This window comes from Phyllostomus discolor, chromosome 3 (genome assembly GCF_004126475.2).
Source record: "Phyllostomus discolor isolate MPI-MPIP mPhyDis1 chromosome 3, mPhyDis1.pri.v3, whole genome shotgun sequence".
Taxonomy (NCBI): Eukaryota; Metazoa; Chordata; class Mammalia; order Chiroptera; family Phyllostomidae; genus Phyllostomus; species Phyllostomus discolor.
Window position 1 is genome coordinate 198,461,968 of NC_040905.2, and position 17,240 is coordinate 198,479,207.

Sequence of the window (17,240 nt, forward strand, 5' to 3'; positions counted from 1 at the left end):
GTTGAGATTAATAGATGCTCCCGGTGCTTTAACACGTTACTCGTGAGTATCCTCATTTTAGAGATGAAATTAAGCAGAGAAGTTAAGTAACTTGCCTGTCATTTGACTGTTATTCTCTTTACAATTTTTTGGAAGAGGACTCTGAGAATCAGAGGTGTTCAGAGGCTTGTTTAAGGCCCCAGAGGTGCAAAGTGGCAGAGCAGGGTTTCGAACCCAGAGGGTCTGGCTCCAGGGCCCAGGCTGCAGCACTGCAGCATGCCGCCTCTCTCTGGTGTTGGAGTGACGGACACATTCCCTCAAGTCAACAAAACTTCTGCCACTCTCCATCTTCATGACAACAGGCAAGTGACAAACTGTTTGCAATTTTGCAACATGAAGCAATAAAAGTAGTACCTACCTCACACCCCTTAGGGCTGTGGCGGGGTTTAAATGAGTTTATACAGAGAGAGTACTGAAAATGGTGTCTGCCTCACTGCAAGCCCTCAATACAAAGGTATCATCATCCAAGGAGCAGCCCTAGAAAATACGAGGACACAGGTAATATCCGTGTCAGGCAGACCACCACGCTGAGGGGGCTGAGGGGGAGCAGAGAAGGCTGCCAACTGCCCCCATCTGTGGGTAGGAGGGAAGGTCTGCTGGGAGGATGCACTGGGGGTGGTTAAGGGGCTCAGCCTCTGTCCTGCAGGGCTCCAGCTCCAGAGCACGACCCTAGGCAGGGTGTGGTTTGATTAGACACAGATTTTGGTTAGCCCTGCCTCCCGGGTGTTGAATGGACTGGTGGGCAGATGAGCTAGACGGGAGACAGACAGACTGAGGAGGGTGCTGTAGTTCACAGGGACGACTGTAGAGAGGAGGGAAGTGCGGTCTGAGATGTGCTGGAGAGAGGCTAAGCCTGGAGGGTCTAACCTCGCCAGGTCCCCAACAGGGAGGCCATGGGGATGAGCAGCAGGTCAAGGTTACTAACTTGGGAAATGTCCACGGTGGAGGTCCAGAGGGTCAGCCGTGAGCCAGGACTTCCGGGGCAAATAAAGATTGTTCCTAACAGTAAACAAGAGTTGAAAATAGAAATTTTTAAAAATGAAGACACCAAAAGCAGGCACAGATCCTGTTCAGAAACAATATGGCTGGAAGATGAGTGACGATATAGACACTTGGGGTAAGTGAGGAAGAATCTGGGGGCCATCTGAACTTTCTCACCTCCCAGCAGAGGATTGGAAGGACTCTTGGAAGCGGGAGAGTGTTCAGAAGAGTTGGGAGAACGCTGGGAAAGGTTTGGGGGCCCTTGAGAAGAAAGGGCAGGGAAGCAAAAGGAGAGAGAGAGAGAAAAGGGTAAAGGTCACGCTGGGTCAGAAGGGTGAAGATCCAGACACAACAATGGACACCCCACCCTCCATCCGGGGCCAGGAGGACAGAAATGTGGAAGAAAAACCCTTGCTCCCCAGAGACTTAGGGGAGAAGCTTCGCTGCGTCCATGGGAGGGAAACTTCTGAAAGTTGGACCGCTTTTCTTTTCTCAGTCAGAAACCTCTCATGAAACCTAGCCCACCACGCCAGACACGGTCCAAAGCACCTACAGGGCTTTTTCCTGGTGCAGATGCTCATGTTGTCAGGCCACCTGCACTCATTGCTTTGATGGGTTCTAGAAACAGCCGCCTCCTCGCCCTCCTCATCAAGGCCCCTGGGGAGCCCGCCAAGGAAGGACACTGGGAAACCGGGTGGCGGAGGCAGCCGATCCAGGACAAGGTGTCACACACTGGCTTCCAGGCCACGGGTCCGTCTCGCCTCCCCACATGTTTAAGGGCATCTGGGACACACCACCCCATCCCACGGCTGGGCTTGATTACTGCTGTACAATGGACCTGCAGATACTAAAACCAGACAGGAGACATTTTTAAAGAAATTCCGTCTACACGGGAATATTGACTACATTTAGTAAATGACTGCAATTCAAACCGCTGTGACAGGTCATGAGGGCTCTGCGTCCCCGTATTTTCTTCCGATGTTACTTTTATTTTCAACTAAGCAGACACAACAGAAGACTTGCAAAGCCGAGCCAATGCAGTCGATAACAGTTTTCATTACAGCGCTTGCAGGGACCTCTGTGGCCATACTTTTCAACCTTTGGATGTGCAGTGGCAACAAGAACCATTTGTGAGGATCACAAGGCAAGTTCAAGGATGGAGAGTCTGAGTCACAGAGAGGCAAAATGAACTGCTCAAGGTTACAGCCAAGTACACCGTCAGATGAACCCAGGTCCATCTCCAAAAGCCATCTGTAACCTCTTGAGTACAGACCTCCCTTCCCTTGAGTTTCCAGTATGTTAGCTGACCTTGCACGTCTGGACTCAGGCTCCAAAACAGCTAAGGACGAGGACAGGATGGGTCTGAGGCTCTGGTCCAGTCTATGCGGATACATGGGGAAAGGCGAGTGGGTTCTAAGGGGAGGCAGTGCTTCCCAGACTCCAGCGTGGTTAAGACTCACCTGGGGTCTTGTTAATTTTCAATTAAGCTGCATTTGTGAAGGCACCAGCCCCTAGGTCTTTGGAAACACCCTTTCTGATGCCACTTCACTGTGTCCCTCCCCTGTAGCCTGCAGCGTCAGAATCCGGCAGAGAGCACATCTAGGGACTTGCTTATGGAGGCTGGGACATTTGCCTTGCATTCCAAGTGGGGAGGACGCTGACATCACGAAAACTCAGGTACAGAGGAAACATAACCATGAGACTGGCTGCCAGATGAAGCAAAACCACAGCCAATTTAGCAGACGGAACATAAAGTCTCAAAGGAGGCAAGAGGGCTGGGACTGGAAAGGAAGGAAAAAAAAAAAACCCACGTATGCATTCTCGGGAGAGAATAAAGCAGTTTTTAAACACATGAGTGATGAGCAGGAACTTGGCCTTCACCCGAAAAACGCTGGGGTTTCTTGAAACCTGAGCAGTGTTGTTGTTGCTTTTAAAACCAAAAAGCCAGAAGATACACCTCTCCTGAAACTGGTTCATTGATTGCTTCAGAATGCATAAACAATTCTATTTTGGAATCACAGGCACAGTCTGGCTTTGTAAATAACCCACTTCTAGAAATGCAGTTTTAAAATTAAGAGCAAAGTGACAAATGAAATAGCCAAAAGGGTCTTGTGGGGTGACGCTGGACTGCAGCGGATGAAAAAGGCCCACAGATATCATTTTTTAAAGGCCTTTCACTAAAATACAGCTGGCCCTGAACAACGTGGGGGTTGGGGGCACGGATGCCCATGCAGCCATGCAGAAGTCCAAGTGTAACTTAGGCTGGTCCTCTGCATACTCGGATTCCCAGCCACCAGCTGACCCTTCAACAATGTGGGTTTGAACCGTGTGGGTCAACTGAAAAAATCCACGAATAAATGGACCTGCATGGTTCAAACCACACTGTTCAACAGTCAACTATAGTAGCAGAGGGTTTCCTATTTTCCACATTCCTTACACCTATTACATCATTTGATCGCCAAAGCCATCCCCAGAAGGAGGCAGGTGGGGGGGTGGCTATGCCCATTTCACAGTTCTGAAGACTGAGTTCAGAGATGTCACGTGATGGGTCCACAGCCACACAGCCAGCTTTGTGGTAAAGCATAAAATGGATCCTACGGCTTTCCTCAGTCTTCCTCTCCAGCACCCACTGCACTACAACACACGGACTTTGTTCAGATGTCACACTCAGGAGCCAAGGCATCCTGAACTCACCACACCTCACTGGGAGCAAGACCATTCCACTCATTGGACAAATATTTGTTTAGTTATCAAAGCACCTACTCTGCGCCAGGCCCTGCGGCAGGACTGGGGTACGTCCGTGAGCAGCGCAGACCAGATCTCTGTTCTCGGAGCTCACTTGTCGCGGGGAAGGCAGGTGATAAACACAGCGGACCGTCCTAGACCGAGCGCACCGAAGGAAGCTGAAGCAGGATAAGGGGACGGGGCAGGGGGTGGAGGGGTGGGGTCGAGTGGGAGGCAGGGCTGTGGAGGCACGCAGATGTCACAGCACTTAAAACAGTGGATGTCCTGTGGCCACCTGCGCGGCTCCCCCAGGTTTCCCCTAGGTCGGGGGTCTGTACCATTCGACTCGGCCTCCAGCCTTGGCCAGCTGTGGTCAGTGCTGCTCTGCATGACAGCTGGCTGGGCTAACACAGGCCACTTTCCCTTGATGTGTGGCATCAGACTCGCCCTTAGTAAAACGAAGCCCTTGAACGGTTCATTAGAGGCCCTGAAACGTCAGGCACAAAGTGCTGCCTGCCTGCCTTCCAGCAGGGGGCCGTCATTGTCTTCCAGGAGGCTGGCTATCTAGTGCTAGGGCTGCGTTCCCACAGGGAGGTGAGGCGGAAGGACCATCTACTTCCTCATCCCAATGGTGAACCTAGGCTAGTCAAGTTCATGACCCTGAGCATGACCCCTCTCACCTCCCTGCCTCCCCTGGGAGGGAGAAAACACCTGGCACACAGTAGGTGCTCACTAACATCAGCCTCCTCTCTTTCCACTGGAGTCCCAGTAAAGCAAAGTTCAAACATGAGTGCACTGGCCTCATGGCGCTGCCTCCTGCGGCTGGCACTGGGGTGCACGGGAAACAAATGGAGGCCTGGCTCCTGCTCCTTGCACCCCTTCTGCCCGCTGTGCTATAAAAGTAAAAGCGTGCCGCCTGTGGCACAGTCATCTCAAGCACGGCCCCAACCCTGGAGCGCAATTAGAAGTCCGAATGGGCTCGGTGTTAATACCAGATTCTTGCTTAGGGAGGGAGTAGAGAGGGTAACGAAGAAAGAAAATGGATCAATTTTGAAAGATTTGTATTTCAGCCTCCAGCCACCTCTATCCATTAAATGCCATCCCTTCTGATCAGTCTCTGGTCCTCACTGGGCACCAGCCTGGGGTCTCTGAGCAGTGAACTTCCAGGTCACCGTAGAACCCTGCTGGAAAGCCAGTTGGAGTGTAATCCCCGTGGATGCCGGCTTCAGTGCAAAGCCCTTTGCGGGTCAGAGCGGGGTATTATGACTTGGAGGAGATGCGCATGCGCCGTGAGCATGAACAAACAGGCATGTGAGGGGCTGCATGCTCTTGACAAGTGCGTACAGGCTGTGTGCTATGTGGCTGAAGGCAGGCGGAGGTGGGAAGCAACAACACACACAAAATCCCATTGGTCAGGGGTTAAAGGCCCATACTTATCTCTGCAGCTCCATCCGAATGATGGCTCCATGGCAGGTAATAAACAACGCTGGGTTTGTCGGGGGAGGGGTGGGGGTGACAGGAAAACCAGAAGCCAGCGCTGGAGTGATTCAATATTCCTCTCATGCCCATCTTAAAGTCAGAAGGCAAGAATCTTCTACTATAAAAATATCGACTCTTAAAAAAACACAGGCATTCTCCTCCACCTTACAAAATGCTTCTTTGACTTGAATAGTAAGTAACCAATTGAAAGGATTTTTGTCCTGCATGGGCACCAGCATTTTCTACAACCTCAAGGATCAGCTTGAGCCAAACGGACACAACTAAATGAAAGAAATGGACCCTCTCGATGTCACACTCCGGGTCCAGCACCCAACATCTATTCAACAAAGGGTTTATTAATAGTGTGCTTTCAACCTGTCACTGCTGGCAGGACCCGCAGGACTCAAGACAGAGTGCAGAGCCAGAGGAAAGTCCGTGCATACCCATGAGCGCATTACCCACGGTTTCCCAGCCGGAATACAGGAATGGCACTGGGGGAGGGGGTGGGGGGTGGTGCGGGCGGGAAACTGTATTTCAGATGCAAAGTTGGAAGCGGTTAATAATTTGTAACGGCTTCAGCTAACCACGTGCAATGGAGAAATGACAAACGTGTCATTCAGAACATGCAGGACCAACTACAACAGCATATTAACATGGACAGATTCTTCCCAGGTTATTGTGCAAAACGAAGGAGGATTTGATAACGCCAAGTGAAAGGGCCGGCCACTGTTTTTAACTGCTGGCACGTTTCAAATTCTAAAATGTTCCTTGGATGTACCCAGGGGGAGGCAGAGACTGTCACGAAGCCATTTAATTTTTATCGAGATGAAACACTCAAATGTACATACCTCCCAGCAGCACCTGGATACCTCCTGTCCTGCTACCTGCTACCTGCAGAATCAGGGGGTCAGAAAGCAAGTGGGAAAGTGCATCTGAATTTGAGTGCTTCCAGTGGGGTGCACGCCATGACCCCATTGTCATTTTCTCATTTACTCTGGAGTGGCACCAGGGTTGGTGCTCTTGGGTCGAGGGACAGCAGTCAAGTTCTCGTCAGTACAGTGTGTAGCCCATCAATTTCCTGATTTAGCAGGAGGCTACACGGAGTGCCAAGATTCTCATCTCCCAAGCCTTAGCCAACCTTCTTTACTCTGCCTGGAACAAAAGCAATTCCAAAAGAACAAGAAAACATTGCATTAGACATTCTAAATGCCTCCTGTGTTGCACTCATGGAGCAAATCACCAGCTGTCTGAGCTGAAAGGGGCCTTGGACAGCCCCTGGCCCGGCCACAGAGAGGGTCAGTGACTGGCCCAAGGTCACACAGTAAGTTTGCGGCAGAGCCCAATGAAGCATCCCTGGTCCCTGGACTCCTTGGCCAATTTGTCAAGCATTTTTGGCGGAAAACCTTTGAAAGGTCTCCTTTTTTATTATTATTAGTTTGGCTCCTGTTCATTCAAGATAGATTTTTTTTTCCAAAAATCAAACATTTCAACATAATTGCAAATAGCAACTGGCTTGCCTTATCTGGACCTGTCACTGCTGATTTAGCAAACAGGATCCAAGAGAGGGCTGGGAGCCTCACCCGACACAGGATAAAACCTTCACTGAACTGGCCTGGGGAACAATGGACGTTTGGCTTGTCGGAGAGAGAAATGGAAAGCACTTGGTTCAACCTCTTCTGTTCACTGGGAGGAGGTGACCCTCTCTGACTCCTAAACTCTTAAGTAACTTGATTCCTACAATTTAATTTTCTTTTTATTACACAGACACCATTAATCTCTCCTTTGGAAAGCTCAGAGGGTCTTCCCTCCGCTTCTTTCTACCAGCAGAAGAAAATAAAGATTTTAAGATGAAAAACACATCTCCTTAATAGCTAAGCTTGATAGCTAAAACATGGAAACAGCCTAGGTGTCTACTGACAGATGAATGGACAAAGTAATTGTGGCGTGTGTGCGTGTATAATGGAATATTATTCAGTCATTAAAAAGAAGGAAATTCTGTATTTTGGTGACAATATGGATGAACCTGGAGGGCATTATGTTAAGTTAGATCAGCCAGATACAGAAAAAGAAATATTGTGTAATCTCACTTACAGGTGGCATTTGAAAAAGTCAAATCACGGGAGTAGAGAATAGAGCAGTGGTTGCCAGGAGGCAGGAGGTGGGAGAACTGGGGAGATGCTGGCTGAAGGGCACAAAACTTGCTTATAAAATAAGTTGTAACTCACAGTTAACTAATACAATAGTGAACGATCCCATATTGTATACTTGGAAATTTGCTAAGAGAATACATCTTAAGTGTTCTTAGCACAAACATTACTATGTAAAATGATGGGTGTGTTCATCGGCTTGATCATGGTGATCATTTTACACGGTATAGGTATATCAAATCATCACAGCGTACACCTTAAATATATACAGTTTTTATTTTTCAGGTACGCCCATAAAGCTAGGGGAGGAAGCAAAATAAGTAAACAAACAAGCAAACAAGCGGTCAGCCCTCCCTATCCTCAGATGCGAAAGGCGAAGATAAGAAAATAGACTCACAGAAACAGAGACCAAAGGGATGGTTACCGGAGGGTGCGGGGTGGGGAGTGGATGAAAAAGGTGAGGGGGGATACAGGCAATAACACTGCAATAAGTTTGCTAGGTGATTACTAGAATTAGTGGGGTGATCACACCGTAAGGTTATAAAAATATCAAATATCTATATTGTACAGATGAAACTAATTGAACCAATATAATATTGTATACCAACGACATTTAAATTTTAAAAAATTTTTCTTTAAGATCAACTAAGGGACTTGGGCATCCCCAGATTCTGGTATCTGCGGGGAGGCCCTAGACCCAAGCCCCCATAGATACAGAAGGACAGCTATAAACAAATCAAATAAAACTGAAGAAGAAGAAAACACATCTACTAAATGCAGTGTGGTGTCCTGGAGCAAAAAAAAAAAAAGATACAAACGGAAACCCCGGTGACATCTGAGTGACACCTGAAGTTCATTATTAGGAATGCAGCTTCCCCATGAAACCCCTGACACGGGGCCCCAGCGCTCTAGCTTAAAGGGGGGCTGGGAGTGGGAACCCTGGTGAAGGGTAGTCTGTACCTAGCGGAGAAGCCAGGCTTCTTTTGGCTTTCCATTAGGGGACTGAATACCTTTCATTTTGTGGAAAGGTGTCAATAGCTCCAGGTGTTCTTCTAAACAGTCCCTGAAACTGCCCGCCCAACCTGTAGCCCCAAGGCAGAGGCTTTCCAACAGGCCCCAGAGACAGGTTCCGCCTCCTCCGTTTTAAATTCCACCCACGGAAAGTCTGTCCCCCTTTCTGCCTGGAGTTAAGGTGACACAAAGCCGTACTCATTTTGCCTGTTGCTTCTGGAGGATGCAAAGGGGTGCATTCCAGGCAGGTTATGTGTCTGCACTGGCAGGAAAAGGGGCACCCCTGAGACAGCTCAGTCTGCCTTAGCAGGCACCTCCGTAGGAAAAGTGACAGGGACCAAGGGGCTGCTCAGCCCACACAGGCCCCCAACCAAAGTCTGTTCTGCCCCTGTCAACCTCTCCCTCCAGCTGAAATTGGTTCTGGGGCTTCAAAAAACAATGCAGTGGGGAGTTTAGGTTTTACTCTGGAAGCAACAAGCGTAAACAAACAAGGTAAGGCCTGGTGCCGCTGTGAGGCGGAGCACCAGCACGACGGTGTAGTTCAGGGAGGTTCACGCAGAAGGTGCAGAGCCCAGGTAACCAACGAAATGCAAGGGGCCGGAACTGAAACTTCAGCCAAGCAGCCCCAGCCTCATAGGCATGGCTGAGCTTGGGTGTGAATTAAGGGAAGAGTCTGTTTTTAATGTCCAGGTTACCTGAGGCCTTCTCAATGTCTATCACCTTGTGATCATTAAGTTACCCACGTCTTTTTTAATTGCCACTAAAATTGAATCCACATTTCTAAGTGACCATTTGGGCCAAGTATCTTTCAAGCATAAATTTATCATCTGGGAACTCCAGACCTGTTAAGGCCAAAGGCTAATGGATTATTTCTTTACACATATATGGAATGTCAGCTAAAGGAAAAAGATTAAGGTGAAGGGGAGGAAGCCGAGAGGAGGGATAGGTGCACAGAAATCCACAAAGAGTTCTGCCCACTGCACCCACACCCCCAACAATATAAACCGATCAGCCTTCTGCCAGAAGCAACAAATCAATAAGTTTCCAAAATCCTCAGGGGCCTCCTGCCAGGGCCGATGGGTTGGGGAGGAAATAAGGGAAGCCAAAGTCAGAGACGAGATGGTCATGGCCCAGGCGAATAGTCAGGAAGTGAGCTCAAGACGAACCTGGCCACAGCTCCCTGCAGAGCACACAGGAAGCAGCCCTGGACCTCGGCTGTGGAACCATTTCCCAGCAGCCAGCAGGCCCTGGGGTGGAGTTCAAAACACCTGCACTGAGGAGCACCAGAGGCAGGGTCAAGGGGCAGGGTAGTGAGAAGCTGGGTCACAGGCCAGCCCAAACCCCTAAGAAGCATTTTCCCTGCAAAAGCAGCATCTCACTGTTCCTTTCCCCCCAAACTCTTCACTTCTTGCATACAAAGGGTGTGTGTGTGTATGTGTGTGAGTGACTGCAAAGAACCCTTGAATCCACACACAGACCGACAACTACTCATCTCATCCTCCAACTGGTTTTCAAAAGCCCTTGGCATGAGATTAGCAAACACAGGCATTCCTTTAAACAGCATGATTAAATCCCTAGGAGCTTGCTGTCATAAGGTTATCTTTCTCAATTGACACAAAAAGTACAACTACTGTCACGTGGGGTGGGGGGCGTTTGCTTCTGACATTCAGGCAGAGGCCTCATTTCCAACAAGGTTAGGGACTCTTATCAGATCCTGGTGCCCCATTTCCCAAGTGGAGAACTAGAGGCTCAGAGAGGACAAATTACTCACCCCAGGATATACAGCCTGCTCCATAAGCAGCAGGGTTAGGCCAGAGCTCTTCGGATCACCAGAGTGGCCTCCTCGGACCACTAGGAGCTAACAAAACTTTCTTTCAGGGGGAAAAGCCTACAGAATAAGATAACAGCAGAAGCAGAAGGCACCTGCTGATTGCTAACCATATGCCAGCGGAGACCTTATCTCTTTTAATGCTCATAAGAATCCACAACCTTTTCACACTTTGTGATCACACATTTGCTGAGTATTTGATGAGGTCTGTCTCCCACACAGGAGCCTTTATGCTCGTGGGAAGGCAGGGCCCATCACGATATCCCACTGGGGGTATTAACATCTATTTGCTCAGTATACTAGATGTTCCTCTTTTAAAGAAACATTTTTAAGAAAAATGGAGCCCGGAAAAGTCGAGCGATTTGCCTAAGGATACACAGCATAGAGCTATTGCCACCATGAGTTGTTGCACCACTCTGCCCTGAACTCATCCCCCAAAACAGACCCTACCTTGACGGCCTCGGCGTGGGTCACCCGGGACAGGGATTTGTCGTTGACACGCAGAATCTGGTCCCCGACTCGCAGCCCTTCCTTCTCAGCCAGAGAGCCTGGCTCCACCAGCGATACATAGATGCCCACGCCATGCTCCGAGCCCCCGCGGATGCTGAAGCCCAAGCCCTCATGTGCCTTGGCGCGCCTCAGGCTAACCAGGCGCACCTCCCCGGGCCCGGTGCTGTCGGGGCCGCCCCAGGAGGGCTGCCTGTAGGGGGCGGTGGCGGGCAGGTAGAGGCCCTCAGCGGTGTACTGGTCGAAGAGCAGCTGGTCCGAGCGCGGGATAACCAGACGCAGCATGGGCAGCAGGCGCCGCTTGACCGGGCTGTCCAGTAGCACGCGCAGGGTGCTCACCAGGTCGAAGACGTTGCGGCGCGCGTGGTACGCGTTCAGGCAGTGAGTGAACTGCTCCCGCTCCGGCTCGCTCAGCAGCGCGGTCAGCGCCTGGTGCAGCTGGCGCACGTTTGCAGACAGTAGTCGCAGCCCCGTGTTCCCTCCGCCGCTCGCCCCGGCCGCCGAACCCAGAGAGCCGGTGGAGGACGAGCTCACCGACAGGCCGTCCAGCTGCGCGTTCATCTCCCCGCCGAGGCTTGGGCGGACTCTGGGCGCTCGGTGGGGCAGCTGCCGCACCAGCGGGCACCGGCGCGACAGCTGGATCCGCGGAGCGCGGAGATCGTGGCTGGAGTCTAGGTTTGGGGGCGGGGCGGGGGGCAAGAAGACGGCGGCTGGAGTTCGGATTTGGGGGTGCGGAAACAGCGTTTGGATCCTGGGGGTATCGCAGAGATCGCTGCTAGACTCTCGGGCGCGCGAAGACGGAGGGGGTCGTGAAACTGGAGTCCGCGGGGCGCAGAGACGGCGGCTCGAGTCCGGGCAAGGCGGAGACGGCGACGGGATCCTGGATGACAAGGAGTTGGCGGCTGGAATCTGGAGGTCGCAGAGACTGCGGCTGGAGCCGGGAGGTCGTTCTAGAGAGCAATTACATTCTGCAGGGCAGAGAGACGACGGGTGGCTGGAGTAGGGGGCGCAGCACAGCTGACCGCCCCGTCACACCACGCCCGGGGCTCCCCCAGCCAGGCTGCCCGTTCCTCTAGGGCTGGGGGACCCCAAAATCATAAGTTGGGATGGAGGCGCTCTAGTTGCAGAGCCCCCCAAACCGCAGCCGGTGGAGCACCGCGGGCGTCCAGCAGGGGGTGCGGGGCATGTCCAGGGCAGTCCCGGGATGCAGCAGCCCGGGGACCCCAGCGCCCCTGCACCTTCCGGGCACAGACGTAGCCTTGGGGCCGCGAGCCCACACTTTGCGAACTGTTGAGCCTCCGGGGGGCCGATCTTCCAGCGAGTTCCGACGCCGTCGCCTTCGCCTGCCCAGCATTGGCCCCGCCCCCTCCCCCTCCCCCTTACCCCCCTTCCCCGCGGGCTTTTCAGGAAATGACGTCCCACCTAGCGCCGGGCGGTTGCCTGGAGACGGGGTGAAACAGTCCAGCCCCAGGGAAAAAGGGGTGAAAGTGGGAGTAGGGTTGGGAGGAGCTCCGGGGGTCCTCTTCACTTTTCCAGCAGAGAGTGAACCTCAAAAACGGCTCTTCCGCGATGGAAGCATGTGCATCAAGATCTCTTTGAAGCAATTAGTCGGCTAGCTAAATTAACAATTGTGGCGGAAAATAGCCAACTTTTTGCCTCTAAAATATTGAACATTTCGGGCTCAGTTTCCTACCTTAAAACGTTGCGCTCCCCTCTTGCACGCACTGACATACAAGTTCAAGTGTTTATGTGGACACTTGTTGGACACCCACTGTGTTCAAAAGATACATACAAGTATATACTGGTACCTGTGGGAGCCAACTCCTCTGCGAGGATACATCAGACTGGACCCCTTTCCAGCCTTCGGTAGGCAAGAAAACCGTTTTCAGAAAGGTCAAGTGTGCACAATGCAGATGTGCGTGCACACACACGGAAATTCATGCTTATAAAACTGATGAAATCTGCATAAGGTGGGAGGATTGTATTGAAGTCGTTGTTCAGGTTGGTTGTGATCTTATTAACACGGGGAAACTGAGTGAAGGGTAATGAAATGTCTATGTATTGTTTCTTACAACTACATGTAAACCTACAATTATCTGCAAATTTTTAAAAAAGTATATATGAAATGGGGTGGAGATAAATATTCTACGCCTTCCCATCCCAGCACAACATGGGAAGATACTCCAAGGTGTGGCATATAGCTCTCACCTCCCATCTCTCTCCCCTAAATACAATCTCAGTGAGAGCCTGTGCTTTTACTGAAGGGTGACTTTCCAAGGAGCCAGTAGTGACCACCCCCCACACACACACCTCACACACATCAACCCAAAGTGCCTTGCTTAAGCTGTTCTCCTATAGAAAGCTACAGTTTCCCTTAAAATATTCTGGAATTGCCATTGCAGAACCATCTGACTTCTGTCTGAGGAAGGGAGAGATTGGGTGTCACTGGAAAAAGTTGGTTAGAGCAGGACCCAGAAGGATGCAGCCCTCATTCTTCCATTCATTCCTTCACTCATTTAATCCCTCTTCATTCAACATTTTCCAACCACGGAGGAGCTTCTGTACTGGGTCATGTGCTCCGTGCTGGAGACCCCAGCTAAAAAGACATAATCTCTGACCCCAAGGAGGTCACAGTCTAGCAGGGGAGAACAACCACACACATAAATAAATAAAGTTAAAAACCAGTATGATAAGTGTTATAATGTCTGAGAGAGCTCGGGTTTAGGGGAGCAGAAAATGGTAAGGACTTCACAGGCAAAGAGGTGACATCTGAATGGGGAAGCCCCTGAGGGGAAAGGACTTTCTTTTAACACAACGGGGGACAGTGAAAGGATTTTAAACACCGTTAGTTTAGCGCTTTCCCAAAACTGAGACTACGAATTGGCGGTATGTGATTCCCCCCAAATCCTCAATTCTCTTCTTCATTTTCCTAAGCCAGACCTAGGTTAAATTAATGTCCAGTGCACATATTGGACGAGGTGTGTTAGCCAATTAAGCTACCTTTGGACATCTGTCTTAGAGCCCTAAGTTTAGCAGTTAATAATGTGTAGCCTTCTCTCTCCTTCTTAAATGCTGTTGAAGCCTTTGATGCAACCAGCAAAAGATATTTAAGAAGAAAAAATCAATCTGCTCACCCCCAAAATATATTAATGGCATACTTCAAAATGCCATCCAGCAGGGCTTAATTGTATGCAGTTCAGGTTTACTGCAAATGTATTTCATGCTCAGCTTTCACTTAGTTTGTGTTCTGATTATAATTACTGTGATTGGCTTGATAAATGCATCCAGGAGCTAGCATCCCCATTCCCAACATTTTATTTCTATGCAAAAAAAAAAATGTTTGCAAGAAGGTATTTTGCTTTAGGCAGTAGAAACTACCTTGCACACAAGTCCTAGGAGAAAAAAAATGCTTTCCTCTGCAAACATCAGAGGCCATTTAGGATGCCTTGCTACTGTTGTTTAATTTCATGGAGGCCAATTTGGGAGGGTTGACAAGTTCAAGAGCATGGTGAAGGAACTCATTGGGGTTTCTTCCATCCATCTTGCATGACCATCTTCGTATCAGTTTGCAGCATGTCCCCTCGATGAGACGCAGCGTGTAACTGTGCTCAAACCTCAAGAATCCTATTTCATGTCTGAAGATGTGCTTGTTGTTCTGAAATAAGGTCTTGGGAATCCAAGATGTCTGGGCTCCTGAGGGCTGCAATGCCTCCTTCGGGCCCAGAGTGCAAGAGCAGACCTGGTCCTGGTTGCATACTGCCCTCTTCAGAAGGAAAATATTATTATGCTGCAGGCTTCCCTTCGCTGTCTTCACCAAAGCCGCTTTACATAGTTCATTATCCTTCCTCAACTCTGGCAAATCAAGCCCTTCTCCGATGGATGTTCCTGGAAAATCCCGAACACCTGGGAACGGTTGAAAAGACAGAAAGAAGAGTGAATTGTACTCAGCTAAGAAGTGCTCTGTGTTGAACTGGATTTTTGGTTGTTGTTGGTTTATGATGTGTTTGTTTTCATCAAGAGACAGCATATCCGGTTGCAGTCTGGATAACTCGCAGAAAGCCACAAATCTATTCTCAGAACCTCCCTTATCTGGTTGAAAGACCCTCACCAGCCCTGGCTGGCGTAGCTCAGTGGATTGAGCTCGGCCTGCGAACCAAAGTATCACAGGTTCGATTCTCAGTCAGGGTACATGCCTGGGTTGCAGGCTACCGCCCCCAGCAACCGCACATTGATGTTTCTCTCTCTCTCTCTTTCTCCCTTCCTTCCCACTCTAAAAATAAATAAATAAAATCTTTTTTTTAAAAAAAAGACCCTCACCAAATGGCTTCCCTGCTCAGCTGTCAAATGGATGTTCTAAACCTCCTGTCTCCTCAGAGGCAGCTAAGTACCACGTCCTGTGTTGTAAAGTTGATTCTTTTATTTTTATGGCAATAAAAGGCTTTTAAAAATGCTTTTTGTAAAAGGCCTTTTCTATTCCATAGTAATTTAGAGCTTCTCCTCTTCCCTCTTGTCTACTGGACTATAACCTTCAAAGGCAGTAGAGATTAGTTTAATTGGAGATGTCTTTCTCATGGGCATAAAAAAAGTATGTGTTTATTCAGTGCCAGACATTGTTTCTAAACACTTGTATTTTAACTCACCTGATCCTCCCATCTATTCTGTGAAGAGAAATACCACCACCACCTCCATCATCATCACCATCATCATCTTGGAAAATAGCCGGGACACTGAGACAGGAGGACACAACTATCCCCAAGGTCACAGAGATAGTTAATCAAAGAGCTTGGATTTGAACCCTGGCAGTCTGGCTCCAGAGTTCTTACTTAGCCGCTGTGCTGTGCAGCCCCCCAAATGTTTGGTTCACTGTTGCTGGGAGGTCCCAGAGGAAATGGTATGAAGACCACATTTTCTCAAAAGTTGGGCTGGGAATGTCTGAGATTAAAAAGTAGCCACGCCCTCATGATTCCTGGCTGGGAAGCTGGCATTTCCTAGAGGCCCCTAGAGAAGCAGGTGAGCAACTGGGGTTCTCACTTCTGCTCCGGGGCCACAGCTTGTCTCTTCCCTGCAGTGTCAGCGGGGATGGTATCAGCAAAGAAAATGGGACAGTTCGCCGTTATGCTTGGTAGATAATGCAGAGAATATTGATGGAAGTGCGGGGAGATAAGAGGGATGCGAGAGAAGAGAAAGCACAAAAGCATCAGGAGGAGGGGAGATATAGGTATTTATCTCGGATTCGCTGTAATCTTGAGTCTGTCTCTGGTCACGGAGAATCAGTCGCAGGATGTCTGTGCCAGAAGGGTGTTCGAGCACAGAGTCGCTCTCCAGGTTCAAATTCCAACTTTGATATTTGCTACGGAGGGCCTTGGAGCCAGAGTGCCCTTACCTATAAAATGGGCACAGTGGCGTTGTCAACAGCATTATTATAAATATCAATTGATCTCATGTATGCAAAGTGCTTATCACTCGGCCTGGCATGTACCAGGTGCTCCAGGATGCTTGGCATCGTGGTTAAAGCTCTGCCCACGCGGGGGGCCCTCAAGGACAGGGCCCCTTTATCTCCGTGTCTGGTGCTCAGCCCCAGGACGATCACAGAGAGTGTGCTTAGTAATCACTTGTCAAATGAATCCTTAGTTCCCTCTTTCTCCCTTTGTGTAATACCTAGGACATTCAAGGGCCAGAGAAGGTCACTGTCCTGTCCACAGTCCTACCGGAAGCCAGTGGTGCCTGTTCCAGTCTCTCTCATCAGTAGCGTAAAGGAAAATGTACTGAGTGCTTGCAGAGAGCTAAGCACTTTATAGGCATCTATCTATTCCTTTAACCCTCGCAACCATCCTGTGAAGCCGATATTATGAGTACCCCCCCCCCCCCTTTACAGATGAGGAAACAGTGCCTGGGCTATGAGGCAGTTCCCCCAAAGTCTGTGCTGTTAACCACCCACATTGCTAACTTACTACACACTCTGGTTGCATCTTGTATGAAGACAGATGAAACAGAAGCTGACTTCTCTCACACAGCTTTGGGGGAAAGAGCAAACTATAACGATTGCCATAACAAATATCAGGGAGCCAATTTGCGGGCTGCAAAAAGGCAGAGCCGTGCAAGTGACCTTATCAGGCCTGCTGTGTTGTAATCCGATTGCTAGGGAGTCTGGAAGAGCTTCTTTAATCAGGGGATTATACATCGGTTACACTGGGGCACTCACTCCACATACACATCAGCTTGGTTCAGATTAGAGAAGCCCCCCAGCGAGAATAACCTTGCGCACACGTCAGCACGGTTAACCGGTGCATCACCCATTCATGCGTTCACTCCCTTCGATCATCGTTCAAACTGTACTCAGCTCCTCCTTCGTTCTGCCAGGTGATGATGTTCTGAGGATTCAGCAGGAACAGACCACAATGCTTCCTGCCTTCCTGCAGCCGACAGTCAGGGGCTGCTGTGTTGCGTGCATCAAATGTGCTAAAGGGTGGCTGGATGGGAGCATCCTGAGCTCTGACGTCAGGGTCCCAGGCAAGGCTCCCCTG

The 17,240-nt window shown here is 49.9% G+C and overlaps 1 protein-coding gene and 1 long non-coding RNA gene across 6 annotated transcripts in view; one reads left to right on the forward strand and one right to left on the reverse strand.

The window, feature by feature from the left end:
* The window catches only part of WHRN (whirlin), a 77,483-nt gene extending 65,431 nt beyond the window's left edge, over positions 1-12,052 (reverse strand). For 2 of the 5 annotated variants that reach the window (XM_036022120.1, XM_036022119.1), the window contains exon 1: positions 10,660-12,050. In XM_036022120.1, coding sequence (XP_035878013.1) covers positions 10,660-11,277 — 618 coding nt within the window. In that variant the 5' untranslated portion in view covers positions 11,278-12,050. Of the gene's footprint in view, positions 1-10,659 lie in introns of all 5 variants that reach the window. The other 3 variants (XM_036022121.1, XM_028520389.2, XM_028520380.2) reach the window with 3 other exon arrangements.
* Positions 12,053-12,073: 21 nt separating this feature from the next.
* LOC118499786 lies at positions 12,074-14,817 on the forward strand. Its single transcript, XR_004902321.1, has 2 exons — positions 12,074-12,717; positions 14,289-14,817. It is a non-coding gene; the product is annotated as an uncharacterized LOC118499786 (long non-coding RNA).
* The last annotated feature ends 2,423 nt before the right edge of the window (positions 14,818-17,240 follow it).